Genomic DNA, 15,037 nt, shown 5'->3' with positions numbered 1-15,037 from the left:
CACATACAACAGAGACATGAAATAACTACGATAACATGTAAAAAGAAATAAAGGTAAAAGAGTGACCTGGACTCCAATAAAAAACTGGAAGCATGGACCAGGTGCAATGGTTGGATGAGCGTCCTCTGCTTTTCTAGGTAAAAACAACCGTCCAATGGATTATAAAAAATAACACATCCATGGTAGACAAAACATGAAATGAAATTCATGACATGATGAACAAATCTGTTCTTATGATACCGATGGATACACCATAACGATCCATGAGTTAATTATGACGACCATAAAACATTTGTAGTGATGATCTTTTTTTCTTGTAGCATCATATTCCTGTTCAAGAAGCCTAATTGTAAGAAGTCTAGCCTGGTAAAATAGTTTTGGTAAGTTCTGGTATAACGTATGAGTTGTGATATGAAAACTCCATATGCAGGTTCAGAACTAATGTAACCAAAGATAAAGGAAAATTTTACAACAAGGAATCAGAAGTCATCGTTTTTGTCGTATAGTGTGGTAATAAGGTTTTATTTTAACGTTGATGAATCAAAGAAATTAAAGAAAGCAATTGATATACATAACAGTACGCAAAATGTTGACAATTAGTAGCGCATAACTTTGGGTAATCTTAACAAAAACAAATATATTGTGAATGTAATAGTGAGCACCGCGAAGCGACTTGAGCTCTACGGTTATTACATATACTATCTAAATTTCACTTACGGTTCCTCAATATACTAACGAAAACAAAATCATGTCCCGGAAGTTAAAAAAGTGACTGTCCTTACCGAGAAAATTCATCGTTTCCTTAAACCAAATAAAAGTACATAGGTCAAGATTACAGTAAAAATAAATTTATCTTTTCTTTTCGAGTCTTTTTCTTTTTTTTTTTTTATCAAAAAGTGAATATGAAGTTCGAGAAACACGTGGACGTGCGTACGTGTATCTTCGCTGTTCCACTGTCGCTCTTGTAAAGAACCTAACCCGCCTTGGGAAAAATGTAACATCTATTACACTATCAGAATCGAAGCATATATTTTCTAAGAAAGGAAAGGCAATCATTTTCTTGTTTGGAATTTACAGCCGTCGTCTGCATTTTGTTTACGTCACATATGTGTAAAATATTCCCACAATCAGTAGAGAACTATAATATTTCTGTACAGATAGATCTGACCGGCCAAAACTGAAATGGATGTTGTTAAAGATGCCCTTAAGGAATAACAAAAGGAAAATTATTGCGAAGCGCTATAAAGTTATCGACCATTTTGAGAGCGAGGGGATAGGGGGTATGGGGTTGGAATTTTTGGGGAAAATACTTCAAATTATTAATTTATTATAAAGAATTCCTCCATTAATTAACAGATTTTCAAATAGAAATATTGATTACGCTTGGTGCTTAAATATTGATTAAAATATTACACATTTTCATCCGGGTCGGCCCCCCCTTTTCCAATGTCATTTATTATTTTAACGAGTTTCACACAATCGGTACATGTATGGTAAAGCTCACGGTGCTCGTTGATTTTGGTAGAGCTTATCCCATAGTAAAATCAATAAATATGAACGAACGTCACATTTAAATAGTATAAGGGAACTGAATAATTCTAATGTAATAGTTTTTCTGTTGTAGTCCTCTCTTTAAGTACTGACCTCACTTTCTGTATTTTGATACATTTTATTTATACCTTACTCGAATTAAGTTGCATTTTACCTTTTAAATAGGGCTATTGTCCATGTATATTATCTAATTAATAAAAAAAAAAAACAAAAAAACAAAGTAATTTCTATCATATTATTTTGTAAATATTGATACCAATGTATTTGATATCAGTTTGCGTTTGCGGAAGTTTTCTAATTGAGAATGTTGACGCCTGTCTGAGTGCTAATTCCTGACACACGAGATATTGTATTAACATCGACTTCCAAATGAGTCACAACTTATAAGTTTAATGGATATATATGGATGTGTCCAAGGGATTTTCTATTCTTGTAAGATAAGTTTTATATCAACAAGTTTGTCCTTAAAAGTCTGGAAAAATACGATAACACTGTGATATACCAACGTGTACGCAACCTTTTTTCATATCATTTGTCTGATGTAAACAACCGTAGAACAAAGTTATACTTCTTAACATACATGTATATGTGATTTCAAATGACAACGTTGTTCCAAATCAAGTATACTTTACAAAGCCAATAAACTGAAGTAAATCCAGTAAACCGAGCAAGTAATCTCGTACTTTCTAATCCATTGGTTCATTATTTGCAGTTTTAACATAATTTTATTTGAACAAAGAGTGTTTATTTTATTTCTTTTTTTTCAGATTTAGCCAGTTTGCACTGTAAATAAGCTATGCATTATTCAATGTTGGTGTGTTTTCTATGGTTAATTGTCCACCAACAAGGTAGATAACGTTTTCTATTATGTGAATAGTTTACGTGGTCCATTAAATTGTTCCAATCTCTAGGATATTATAATTTGTCTTAGTCTCCATAAACGCCCAATACAAAACGATGCTATCATCGGTGCTACACTGAAAGCGCTGGAAAATGAATCATTAATGTTTTGATTTTTATTTAATAACACCAGGTAGTATTTTGAGATAATGTAGATCGTTGATTATTCGTCAGGACTCTTAACTATATTCCTTGGCCAGTGAGTAATCAAGGGAACCAAGGTTATATCGGTAATCAAAAGAATGTAATCCAGGGACAAAGACCAGACACGGAAAATAATTTATGGGTCCTTTACGCGTTTTGACTGCAGATAATTCGAATGTTTCTATACCTAAACGCCATATTCCATGCATATTACGATAATAGAGATAGCAGAGGTATACATTTCAACAATAATTTGATGAAACCTTAAAATATGTTTAAAGTCGTAATTTTTACGGCTGTTTATCTCATTGTTTCAGTCATGTCAGAAGTGAAATATGAATACTTTTCACCGGGAAATACGAAGATTTTAAACTGCAAAGCAAAGTCAAACTCCATTTACTGGATTGGACCTGCTTTCAATGAAACTTCTGGTTATCCAATGAACGTATCCGACATATACGGTGATATCAAAGAATGGAGAATCGACACGTATGGAAGCAACAACAAAACAAATCCAAATCTTGATCACAGAAACAGGATAAAAATAGAAAAAAGTGATGGGACATTCAATTTGGTCATAAAAAATACGTCAAAAAATGATGCAGGACTGTATGCTTGTGAAGAAGGGCTTAATGTTACTACGAGAAAACTTACTTTGTTGCAAATGATAAGTGAGCAATTTACATACAAGTTTTTCTTCCTGTTTATAGGAAAACTGGGCAATTAATTTCAATAACACTAGGGATCAAATATTAAGGAATGATAGAAGAAAAACAAAAACAAACAAACAAAACAGACAAATGAACAAAGCGCAACAAGGGAAAAGACTAGAGCAACATACATTAACAAAAACTAAAAACTGCAAGCTAACGAACTGACATACCTGAAATACTTCGTAACAGAAAAATACTAAAACATTACCTTTTGCGCCTGTCCCTAGTCAGGAATTTCTGGCCTCTGTATGTTTTGTTTTGTTGTGACCTTTAATGTATTGTTTATGTTATTTGAGTATATAGGGGCAATTTTTCGTGGTACCTGTGTTAAATGATGTTTTGGGACCTACTGCAGCTTGTCCTTTAGTTTGAGGGTTTCCTCGTCGTTCAATAAAGACCAATGGGTGGTCTAGGGCTGATATTTTTATTGTCTCTTTGACATATACACCATAGCTATTCTCGTTAATTTATGACAATAATTTTGGGAATAGCTTTTAAATCAATATAACGAAAATGGTAATCATCCAGTGGGACATAAAATATCAGTTCAAGGCGTCGCATGGGTCTTAAATAAATGACGAGGAAATCCTCACATGACATAGAAGCTGGCCCTAAAAGAATTTTATTAACAGGTACAGCAAAGTAGTTTCCCCTTTCTACTCTAGTAACATACAAGTAACTGAAAGTGAAAACAAAACAATACATAGAGGGACCACAAATAAAAAATAATGAATTGTATGCTGACTTTGAGGTCTTTTTCGTGAGTAACTGTCATGTATATGTTGTTAGAATTTCCTGAAAATAGTGAAATATATTCAGCATTTTTATTTGTGAATTTGATGGCATAGTAATAATACTGCGCATTCCCGATCTTGATATTGAATGATTTAACTTCTTCGTTTTGACGGGTCTATTAATCAGTTGCTCGATTTTTTTTAATTTTGTGCAACAGAGTGTAACAGATATTGTGATGAGATGATTTTGCAGGGCGACCATCTGATCTTACATTTCACGGTATAACTGGCAAATCAACGGTGGATGGAACAGAGAATCAAAATATAACCATAAGCTGCACAGAAACTAATGCTCTCCCTCCAAGCAACCTATCCTTATTACGGAATAACGAAACAGTGTTAAGCAATGCCATCGGAAGCATCATCTACACTATAAAACTAAAAAGAACAGATGACATATTGCGTTGTAAATTAGAAAACTCGTACTGGAATACTACGGAAGTTAGGGATATTTTTCTACACGTTCAATGTAAGACCCTTTTACACCTCTATTAATTAAGCGAAAAGTCCACGGTCGTTTAGCATTCAATATAGGTCGCTTACATTACTTACTATTAAAAGATTGTCAAAACATCAAACTTTCTTTTGTATATTTATAATTATCGTTAATATTTTAATTTCTTTCAAATTCCTTGTATTACAACGCACGCAAACTAATTAACACTACATTGACATGTTTTGATAATTGAGAACTGCTCTGTAAGACATAATATGCAATTATGATTTGATGTTAACACGTCAAGATTTTAAATCAAATTGACAATATTTACTCGCAACTAATGTTCAATCTCATTTTTGTTTTTTTCCCATTGGTGTCCTTAGATAAACCAGACGTTAACTTCAGCAATAAAACTGTTAAAATGATAGAAGGAACGACGGTCACGCTATGTTGTAACGCCGTAAGCAGTCCTTCAATACGAATTATTAAAATCTTGCATGGCAGATATGTTGTGAATACAACTAAAGACAAGCCTTACATATGCCATCATTTCCATAACCTAAGCAGATATGACAACGGCATATATGAATGTGTAGCCAGGAATGATATAGGGAAAGGCAACGCCTCAATCAAAGTTACTGTTATGTGTAAGTTATATATTTAAATCTTAATATAATCTGCAACATTTACGTGATGAAAAAAAAATAGAAAAAAAACTGGAATCGTATAGTTTCATTGTTATCTAATATATTTCAAGATGTGTCAACTGAAGACAATTAATAATTTCTGTTGCAAACCTTTGGTGTGTCATTTGCTCATAAGTAAAAATCACTACGTCTCGTTCTATTATATTTTTATTGAAATATAATGTGACGTTATCATTTATGGATATGATTGAATCATTTTATTAACAATGTTGTAAATTTTCTTTCATAAAGACGCCCCGAAAATTAGTATTACACAATATATCAATGAAAATGGTTCCACGATCTTAAGATGTGATCCAACGGGAAATCCATCAACATATAATTATAGTTTTTGGGAACATCGCTCCTTTTTGGGGGAACATATACGGTACCTGAACAAAGGCAATGCAAAGCTTACGTTACCAAATAAAGCACTACAAGAAAGATACCAGGACAGCGGGATATACACTTGCAATGCATCGAACAACGTCGTGGATCTTAGAGGAAAATTGTTTCAACAAGGACATTTCACTTTCAAGTCTCAAAGTAAGCTTTAATTTGAATGTTTTGGAATGATGTGTTTAACTTTCGTTTGTCTTACAGAGTTTATATTGATTTCTATCGAAAATATGGGTTTTTTTTTTGCACAGAAAAGTAAAATGGCCTCCGTATTTTTTGTTTATATCTAATAAATTGGAACCGTATTAGATAACTGAGAAGTTGAATTACGCATGCTTAATCTTGCTTTTCATGTATTACTTACATAGTGCAAATCAATATTTAGAACTTGCTATTACATACAAAGATAAAACACATAAGTATCATATGAAAGCTGGGTCAAGTGAAAATAAGACAAGAAAATGGTTTGAGGAACACATGTTATACATTAATTTTAGGTCCACCATTTCTACTACCTGGCAACAAAGAAATTCAAAATGGAACCATTGGAATAAAGGGAATAATAGAACTTGACTTTGTTTCATATTTTCCGATCAGTTGTCAGGAGCTTCATCCCATTGAGACACAGACAAAAGATTTTCATGTCATTCATAATATAATGGATATCACTGCAAGTGCTGTTTATCATAATGTATCAGTTCAGGTAAAGGCATCGAAGGTCATGTTTGTAATGAAACATCTGCAACAAAAACATTTCCAACGATACATAGTAACAGTGTGCAACCAGTATGGTAATCTTAGTTTTGAAATTGATCTCATACAGGTTGGTAAGTATTTTGAATACTTTACTTGACGCCAAATCAAATTGTGAATTAATCTTTTTTATCGAGAACATTTTTTTGTTTATGCAAAATATAAACTGTCAATTTTAAAGTGCAGTGCAAACATAAATTTTAGCACTGTAGTATTACTGATCACGCCAAAACTTCAAATCTGGTTATGATTGTACTGTTGGTAACGTAGAAACCGGAAATTAAAATGACATTAAGATGAAAATTGTTTATAATATGTACACGAATATGCCGTGTGCGTATATCAAAGAAATGAAAGAGCGTTAAAAAGTAAATAATAATAAAAAGAAAAAAACGTTTTCATGTTCTTTTCAGAAAACAAGATAAGCGTTTAAAAAAAAAAAACCGTGATTTTCTTTATGTTTTCAGAAACTGGACAGACAATGAGGAATAAAACAATAACAACTATAACTTTAGTAGTCATCGTCATTTTGATTTCATTTCTTTTGATGTTTGTCACGTTATATCTTCTCGGTAAGGCAAATTCTTAATGGATAATACATACACAAATTGTTTACTTATAGAGGAGAATGTCAAGCATTAATATTTTATACAATACTTGATTTTAAGCCTTTTTATCTTTACAAATTGTGACAAAAGTAACGGATAGTTGTGTTGCCAATTGTATTGCCTTTCGATAAAGTCAATTCAATCTCATAATGAGAATACAGGGCAGTTGATGGATGCATAAGCAAATGGGGGCATTATGCAACCATGGTTAAAAGATAACGCTAACATATTATACACATTGAAAGCTTGGATGGTAATAATCTAATCATGGTTTATAATATTTCCTAGTCAAAAGAAGATGGACCCGTTCTGGGTAAATACCCTTTTTTACTTGTTTATCTTTAATTAAATCTTTGGTTAAACAAATGTGTCTGGTATTCTAGTGTAGAGAGATATAATCATACACATTAATCATCTTGACCTATACAGAAGGAAGACCTTACTAGCTTCGATTTTCCATTAAACCGGGTTAAATCATACACAAAAGCAACAGGGACAAAGATTTGTTTTTCATATAATAAATCCATTTACTAAACGTTCGAAGGTAGGTGCCCTTATTTTATTAACGGAAAACGTGTCTGTTTTCACAATGAGAAACATTCGAATTTGTAAAAGATTACCTTGTTTTCTCAACATGCAGCAAGGCTTGTGTCTCGCAAGAAGCAGGAACTTCATACCTTTCTGGAGATAGCATTTAGTGAAAACCTTGGTGGTGATGTTAGTTTTCTGCTTTCATGTAAAAGATCCCTTGTCTTGTGTGATTTGTTTTTAGTATCTTTCAATTTTGTGGCCGGGATTAATTTATTGAAGATCATTTCGATGTCCTTTCCTTTTGTTTTGCTAACTTTTCTTCATTCTATTTTAACAACATGAGCATCTAACCATGTCTTCAATTCAAAGAGTAATCAAGGGAACCAAGGTTATAGCGGTAATTAAAAGAATGTAATCCAGGGACAAAGACTAGACATGGAAAACAGACATACACAACAAAGAACATAAAGTAACTAAAATCATACATAAAAAGTAGCAAAAGTAAATGAGCAACTCGGACTCCACTAAAAACTGGGAGCATGGACCTGATGCACCGGTAGGGTAAGCGTCCTTTACTTTTCTAGGAACACCCGCCGAGTTGCTCATAAAAAGTCAAGTCCGGGGTAGACAAACGAGGAACGGCAAACTATGACCTGTGGAATAAGTCAGTTTTCATGGTGCTGATGGATACATCATAACGATCCACGAGTTCACGATGACGACCATAAAACTTCTGTAGTGATGACTTCAATCTTGTAGCAACATAACCCTGTTCCAGAAGCCTATTTGTTAGAGTTCTAGCGCGGTACAAAAAGTCTGCGTAGTTTTGGCAAGCTCTGGCATAACATATGAGTTGTGATATGAACACTCCATACGCAGGAGCCGAAGGAATGTTGCCATAGATGAAAGGAAAGTTGACAATTCTGAATGAAAAGTCATCACGTTTGCGGTAAAGTTTGGTCAATATTTTTCCTTTACCATCGATTTCTAATTGTAGGTCAAGATATGAGGCTGACTAAAACAGTTACATATATTCGATAAACAGCTTTGTTTTTCTTTTGATTTCCGCTAGAACCTTGTTTTCCTCGATTACTCTTTCAATAGAATGTATTAGACATTTATGGACATGGTTTTGATTACTATGTTCTACGTTTATTTATTCAATGTAAAACACACACTGAGGAATGTTCTGCTATTTGTTTGAAAGGAACTGTAGAATATCTTTTGCGATTTCTGCATTGAGAATTGATTCGCCGTCTAACTTAACTCTCTTGAAATAGAATCATGTTTAATAAAAAAATTAATATCTACAGTGCTATTTCCGATGATTTTATTTATATATATTTTATTCTTTTATTTAAGGTCTGCTGCTGTAGACATCGAAATAGAAGGTAATAAAAACCCCAATTTAGCACGTCTAACCTTAACTTTTGAAAAAATTATTACATTTTCGAAACCCGCGAATAATGAAGTTCGGTAGAGTAAAATTACTACAGATTAATACTAAATGACAAAATATGGCTTTCAAGTATTATTGTACTATAGCTACCTTTTTGACAACAATAACTAATAAATTTGAGATAAATACTATAATCTGCTTGGTTAAAATAATTTTGTTATATCTCAATGGAAAAAAAAATATTGACACGCCCCTATTCAGTTAAATTCAGAGCTACTTTTCTCATGTTTAAAGATAAAAATATGTTTTAAAAATAATTGATAAGAATTGGCTATGATAAAAATTGTGTCTATTGAAAAATAACAAATTTTCTGTGTGCATATTTGTTTATTCTTCCACTTCGCGCAATAAAAAATATGCACATCAACAATTTATGTTATTTTTCAATAGACAATTTTTTTATTATTGCCAATTCTTAAATAAAATAATTACTACGTTTTAAAGTGCAAATTACAATCTCGAATCTGAACGACGATGAATAATAAAAAAATACAGCAGGAATCGTTTAGTGTTACAAATGATATTTAGATTCATGCTTCTTTTCGGTTTGTGTGTAATTTTATACAAGTTGTAATGTATTGAAATCAAGAAAGCCAATATTCAAACCGTGATTCAAAATAAATTAATCGATGAATAACGACTCCTTTAAAACTGAGAATATGGACTATCTGTAAATATAAGCAAGAATCCTCTCCTTTTCTAAGAGCGCTCTGCTATACTTAATGTTTAGGTTAAATTGATTTGATTTTTACATCATAATATCTCAACATAAAATTATTTACATATGTCTATGATATATGCAAAACAAATGTGTACTGATCTATTTGGCTTCCAATGAGTCATTTTATTCTTAGGTAACTTTTATGCAATTGAAAACAGATTGTACAATGGTCTTTTAAATGGTCAAATTCCAGACAGTAATGCCAATTTATCACCAGGAAGTACACTGCTTTTTGATACTACAAACCATGATAGATCAGGTAAAACTAGAAAATCACAAAATAAAAGGAATTTTGTATAATTGGTACTGAAATATGTTATTAAGTCAAATTTATAAACAACGAACACACTAAACCTACACACAGCATACATCTCAAACCCTCTACTGACATTAGATGAAAGCGTTATCAAGGCAACCAAAATCCTAGCGAAAATCACAAGAATGTAATCCAGGGACAAAAACATACATGGAAAACAGACACAAGCAACAAAAAACATAAAATAACCAAAATTATACAAGGAACTGGGAATAATAAAAGTAACTGGGCAACTTGGACTCCACTTAAAACTGGCATATAGCATTTTTCTATTTGTGCTACAAACCTTTGATAGGCAATTTTCATAATTTATCATTTTTATACTTTTCATATAGAAAAATGAGTTTTCATCTTGAATTCAAACTACAATTTTAGACACTGATTTGAAAATTGCATACATGTACAACGAAAATTTAAATCAAAATGGTACATTTATGTGATAAAAGAGCGACAACAGTGGTGTTTTTCATTGAACAATTTACATTTATTTGTCATTTGATAGTATAATACGTTAATAAATTATTCAAAATGGTTTATATTTTATTTTCTTTTATTATTATTAAACCTACTATATTTTCCATTCGGGTGTGAGATCGTAAGTTGTCAATGATATGATAAATGTATTACTTCTTAGTATTGTTTGATCTGATTCAAAATTTGAATATTTCAAATATTTTTTTATCGTAAATAATGTAGATATCCTATTGCATCGCATCCTGTCCATGCTTAATCGAATACACCATTAAATTCAATAGCCATTTTAGATTACATTGATATCAGTGATAATTTAGCTTTGACATTTGTTTTGTCGCAGCCCACGGTACCCTTAGTCAAACAACAGAGGAACTAGGACAATCTGAGGTATATTGCTTAAGACACATCAAAGATTATTTATCCTGCAATTAAGATTTCTATTATACATAAACATGGTGTTTAATTAAGCAAAGCTTTATTTCTCCAATGTATAATATATTCTCCTGGTTACCTGTTAAGTTTTGAGCTACGTCAAAAACAGGAAACAGGTAACAAATTTAAAGGTGTCCTCACCGACATCCGCCCTTAAAGGATTGTTAAAAGAAAAAAAAATATCTTGGACAAATTTCCCCATGTTTCATTAAAGATGTGGTTGTAGGATATAACAATACCGAAAATATCAATATAATTATTTGTACTCGCTTCGAAACAATCAGTTTAGCTCGGGGAACTATATCGTTTTGATTTGATTTATCTTATAATGAGAAGATAAAAGTACAATAAATTTACTTTAACCAGTTTCCATACTAAAGTTTACGTGTCGTTTTAAATAAAATGAAATAGGATAATGTTTATTATATTTGAACTATGATAGCCTAATTATCATGAGTGGAAAAGTCAAATTGCTTAAATATCATAATAAATTATTTTTAAAATATTTCATTTCAAATTACCTTAAAGTGATCCTGAAACATATTATACTTCTAAATTCACCTCTTCATGCAATGTTGTAAAACTTGTTTTTATGCTTACACAAATAAAAGTTTGTACTTCGGAACATTTATAAATATATGAATAATAAAAGCTATTATCTACTATACAGCCCAAACAATTGTTCCGTGCAAAACGGAATGAAGCAAACGTTCTAGATTCAACAGCCCCGTGCAAGTCCATGTGTCAAAAGAATATGCCTGCAGCAGCGCTAAGCTTGTCGTAAAAGGCGACTAGATAGTGATCAGAAACCTAGCCGGGGGCTAGGCGCTCTGCCAACAGAGCAACTGGGATGTGTACCCCAGGTGGTGGAATGGGGTACCCCTGGCGTGGTACATGCTGGGGTTGTCCGGCTATATTACGAAAAACCTGACCGGTGGTGCATCGTGTTGGGAACGTTCCTCGCATGTTAAAAAACTCTGCTGTGGTATTCGATTGGAGTAGGAACCTTTGCATTCCGCCACAGGAGGCTAAATTGCCCGACCCTACCAATCCCTTTTTTCTAGTGGCAATCTAAATTTTATCGACCCTGTTGCCTTTGTGTCCCATCCCTTTTTTCATTTCATCATCATCATTTCGTGTTCATTTTATCATTAATTTCATGTTCATCGGTTGCATATAGCTAAAATATCGCTGCTCGGGCGTTAAACCCCAACAATCAATCAATCTAGGTTCAACATGTGAAAGAAATGAAAAATGTGTGTATAACGCTATTATGTTTTCCAATGTTCAAGCTTAAAAAATCACAACAAAAACTATTAACATCATACGCATCATTTCGTTTAGCATAAATATATAAATAAAATAAAGCCAATACTTAATTTTAGGAAGGTCAACTAAACTACGCTGACGTTGTGTTTGATGCCACATCTGCCAATCAGGAAAGGGCGGTCAGACCTGTAAATAATAGATCACAATATGCCGATATTGATCCAACACGTGTTGGCCAACTTCCAGACCCTAGCAGCAGTAGTAGCAGTAGTGAAAACGATTTTATGTACCTGCAGGGAATCGAAAACTACATAGAGAGGAGGAGAGAACCATTTTTGTGATGAAGCATTCTTAGTATTGAATTGTAAATATTGTTTACAGATATACAACATGTAAAGTGTAAATAGCAGTAATGTTTTTTTCCATACCACAACTAAAACAAATCGCATACAGTTGAACATTATCAAACTTTCATAAAATTCGTTAATACTTGATATAAGTAAACTTCTATTTCACGTGTGCGTGTACTTTGATTAGAATTAACAACGCCATCTCCTTTTTATTTAAGAAGGACAATGCTTGACTTACACTCCCAAATGTTCATATATTGACTATGTAATCGCAGTTCCTCATTACTACGATATGGCGGTTAAGTATCTTGTATTTCTGAGAGATTCATTAAAGGATAGCGTCATGTATTTGCAAAGCACACCAGTCCAACTTACGGATTTAAGATACAACTTTATAGGGAAATACATAGATCTGTTAAATCTAAGATTATGTAACAAAATTCATTTTTTTTATAAGATCAAAATAATTGTTTTTTTTTAATTAATACCTCGTCATGTAAACAATAGAATAGAATACCATTACTTTAAAACGTACTTATACATATCACCTATTCTCCAATTTATCATTTATCATCGGCCTGTAATTCCTAGTACATGTAGTATGAAACATACTTGGGGTGCCAAATCACATGCAAATACAAGCTTTTAATAATAACACTAATGAGATCAATCCAATCAATGTTTCCATAGTTTAATATCTCGTTTATACTAATACTATGCTACAGGTAAGAATATATCTTGAAATTTGTTAAATGTACAATGGCGAATTTTTCCTTTTTATAAGCAGCTTGTTGGGTGTTTCTTGAAAAGCAGAGGATGCTTACCCTACCAGTGGACTTGGTCCAAGCACCCAGTTTTTAGTGGAGTCCGAGATGCTTTTGACTTTTGTTGCTTTGAACGTATTATTTTGGTTATTTTCATGTTTTTGTTGTCTGTGTGTCTGTTTTTCATGTCTGGTCTTTTAAAAACCCTTTTTACCCATGTCAGAATTCAAAATTGTGTTTTGCTATTTTTGTGTAAATACTATCGAAATTCTTCTCAAGTAAAACTACTGGATAGAACTCAATGAAAGCCGCTGTTGTTGTTCCTTGGGTATGAACGACAGGAAGTTTTATCCAAGAAAAATTATGACTGCTTTAACTTAAAGGTGAATGAGCCAGATGCGCGGTTCGGGCTCGTCGTTTGGAGAATCTAGTTTTACTTCGGATGTTTTTTTTTTTAATTTTCATGTTACATGTATTTACTTTATTCACACAATGTACATTTGATATAAATTAATGCCTATGAGTGAATTGCTCCGTCGTTTTTATTGGGCCTGTTTATCATTTTTCCTCGACTGTGCATCGAGCTAATGTGCCGGGTAATTATAAGCTGGTGGGGCACTTAATGATACTCCTGTTTTGTTCAGTTTATACATTTGTATTGCTAGGGTTTTAATTGTTTCTGTGATATCTTGTTTTCTTACATATTCTCAGTTTGTTTGAGATATTGTGTTTTATTCTGCTGTGCATCTAAATCTTCCTAGTTTCCTGATTTTACGCCGATCAGGTCATAAACTTGGATTTTGATGTATATTTATTTTCCAAATACGCTTCTGTATTTTATAAACGAAATACATCAAGCAAAATCTGTGAACACAATAGTGGTGTGGCGCTTTGACCCGCCTAGGATGTATGATATTACAATTATGCTGTACAAGATGTATGTTTTGTTTTGTATAAAATAAATTCTCTCTTTTGTTCTGTAGTATGATCTATACCAATTTGTAATCATATCTGTCACTTAGTTTGAATTTTTTCATGGAGCTTTATTCGATAAAATATGCAAGTTCCACATAACGTGTTTACAAACGCCAAAGCACATCTTAAAATGTTTAATGAAAAACAATTGGCAAAAGATCACGCATATATTTCGTTGGTGTAGACTGTTTTTTAAAGTGAATTAAGATAGGGCGAATGACCTTTATAAAGACTCTACAGAGTCATACCGACAAGGTCGGCGCGTTAAAAGTTCTACGGTTGTCATCTTAAGCTATTTGACCAAAACGGGGTGACCTTTACCTTTCGCAATCACAGAAATGAAATTCTTTCTCTTTCACTGACCTCAACCATCCTAAAGCAGCACGACGACCAACATCATGGTAATAAGGAACTGAAGTCAATCTTAATATAATTTTAAGTTGTTGGTGTCTCTGTACACGACGTTCTTTGTGCTGTTTATACTGTATTTTGCTGTCGTCTCTAAGTGTTTCTGGAAACATCAAATTGACGGATTTCCCTCAGGTGGAAAATCCTCATAAATAAGATTATTTTTTTTGTAAGAAGAACCAGAGCAGTCAAATTAACGATACCTATTGATTATAGATAAACTAACAAATACGCAAGACATTTTGTCTGCAGATAAATGTAAGATAACATTACTACAACAACAACTACAAAAAAAATTAAGAAGCATTCTACATTCTGTGGATCAATATCATAGAAATAAAAGAGTATTGA

The 15,037-nt window shown here is 32.6% G+C and overlaps 1 protein-coding gene across 1 annotated transcript; it reads left to right on the top strand.

The window, feature by feature from the left end:
* The first annotated feature begins 1,691 nt into the window (after window positions 1–1,691).
* Window positions 1,692–14,729, top strand: LOC148599135 (uncharacterized). Its single transcript, XM_088557686.1, has 13 exons — window positions 1,692–1,983; window positions 2,319–2,399; window positions 2,913–3,266; window positions 4,296–4,571; window positions 4,925–5,188; window positions 5,480–5,773; window positions 6,124–6,453; window positions 6,847–6,951; window positions 7,276–7,300; window positions 8,881–8,909; window positions 9,832–9,957; window positions 10,829–10,875; window positions 12,306–14,729. Exons 2-13 carry the CDS (start codon window positions 2,348–2,350, stop codon window positions 12,528–12,530), a joined length of 2,127 nt encoding a protein of 708 aa, XP_088413812.1. The 5' UTR covers window positions 1,692–1,983; window positions 2,319–2,347; the 3' UTR covers window positions 12,531–14,729.
* Window positions 14,730–15,037: the final 308 nt, after the last annotated feature.

Source organism: Perna viridis, chromosome 13 (genome assembly GCF_037379345.1).
Source record: "Perna viridis isolate PV_CMFRI_1.1 ecotype Kerala chromosome 13, ASM3737934v1, whole genome shotgun sequence".
Taxonomy (NCBI): domain Eukaryota; kingdom Metazoa; phylum Mollusca; class Bivalvia; order Mytilida; family Mytilidae; genus Perna; species Perna viridis.
The sequence above is the reverse complement of the archived record's forward strand: the minus strand, read 5'-3'. Positions and strand labels throughout refer to the sequence as shown.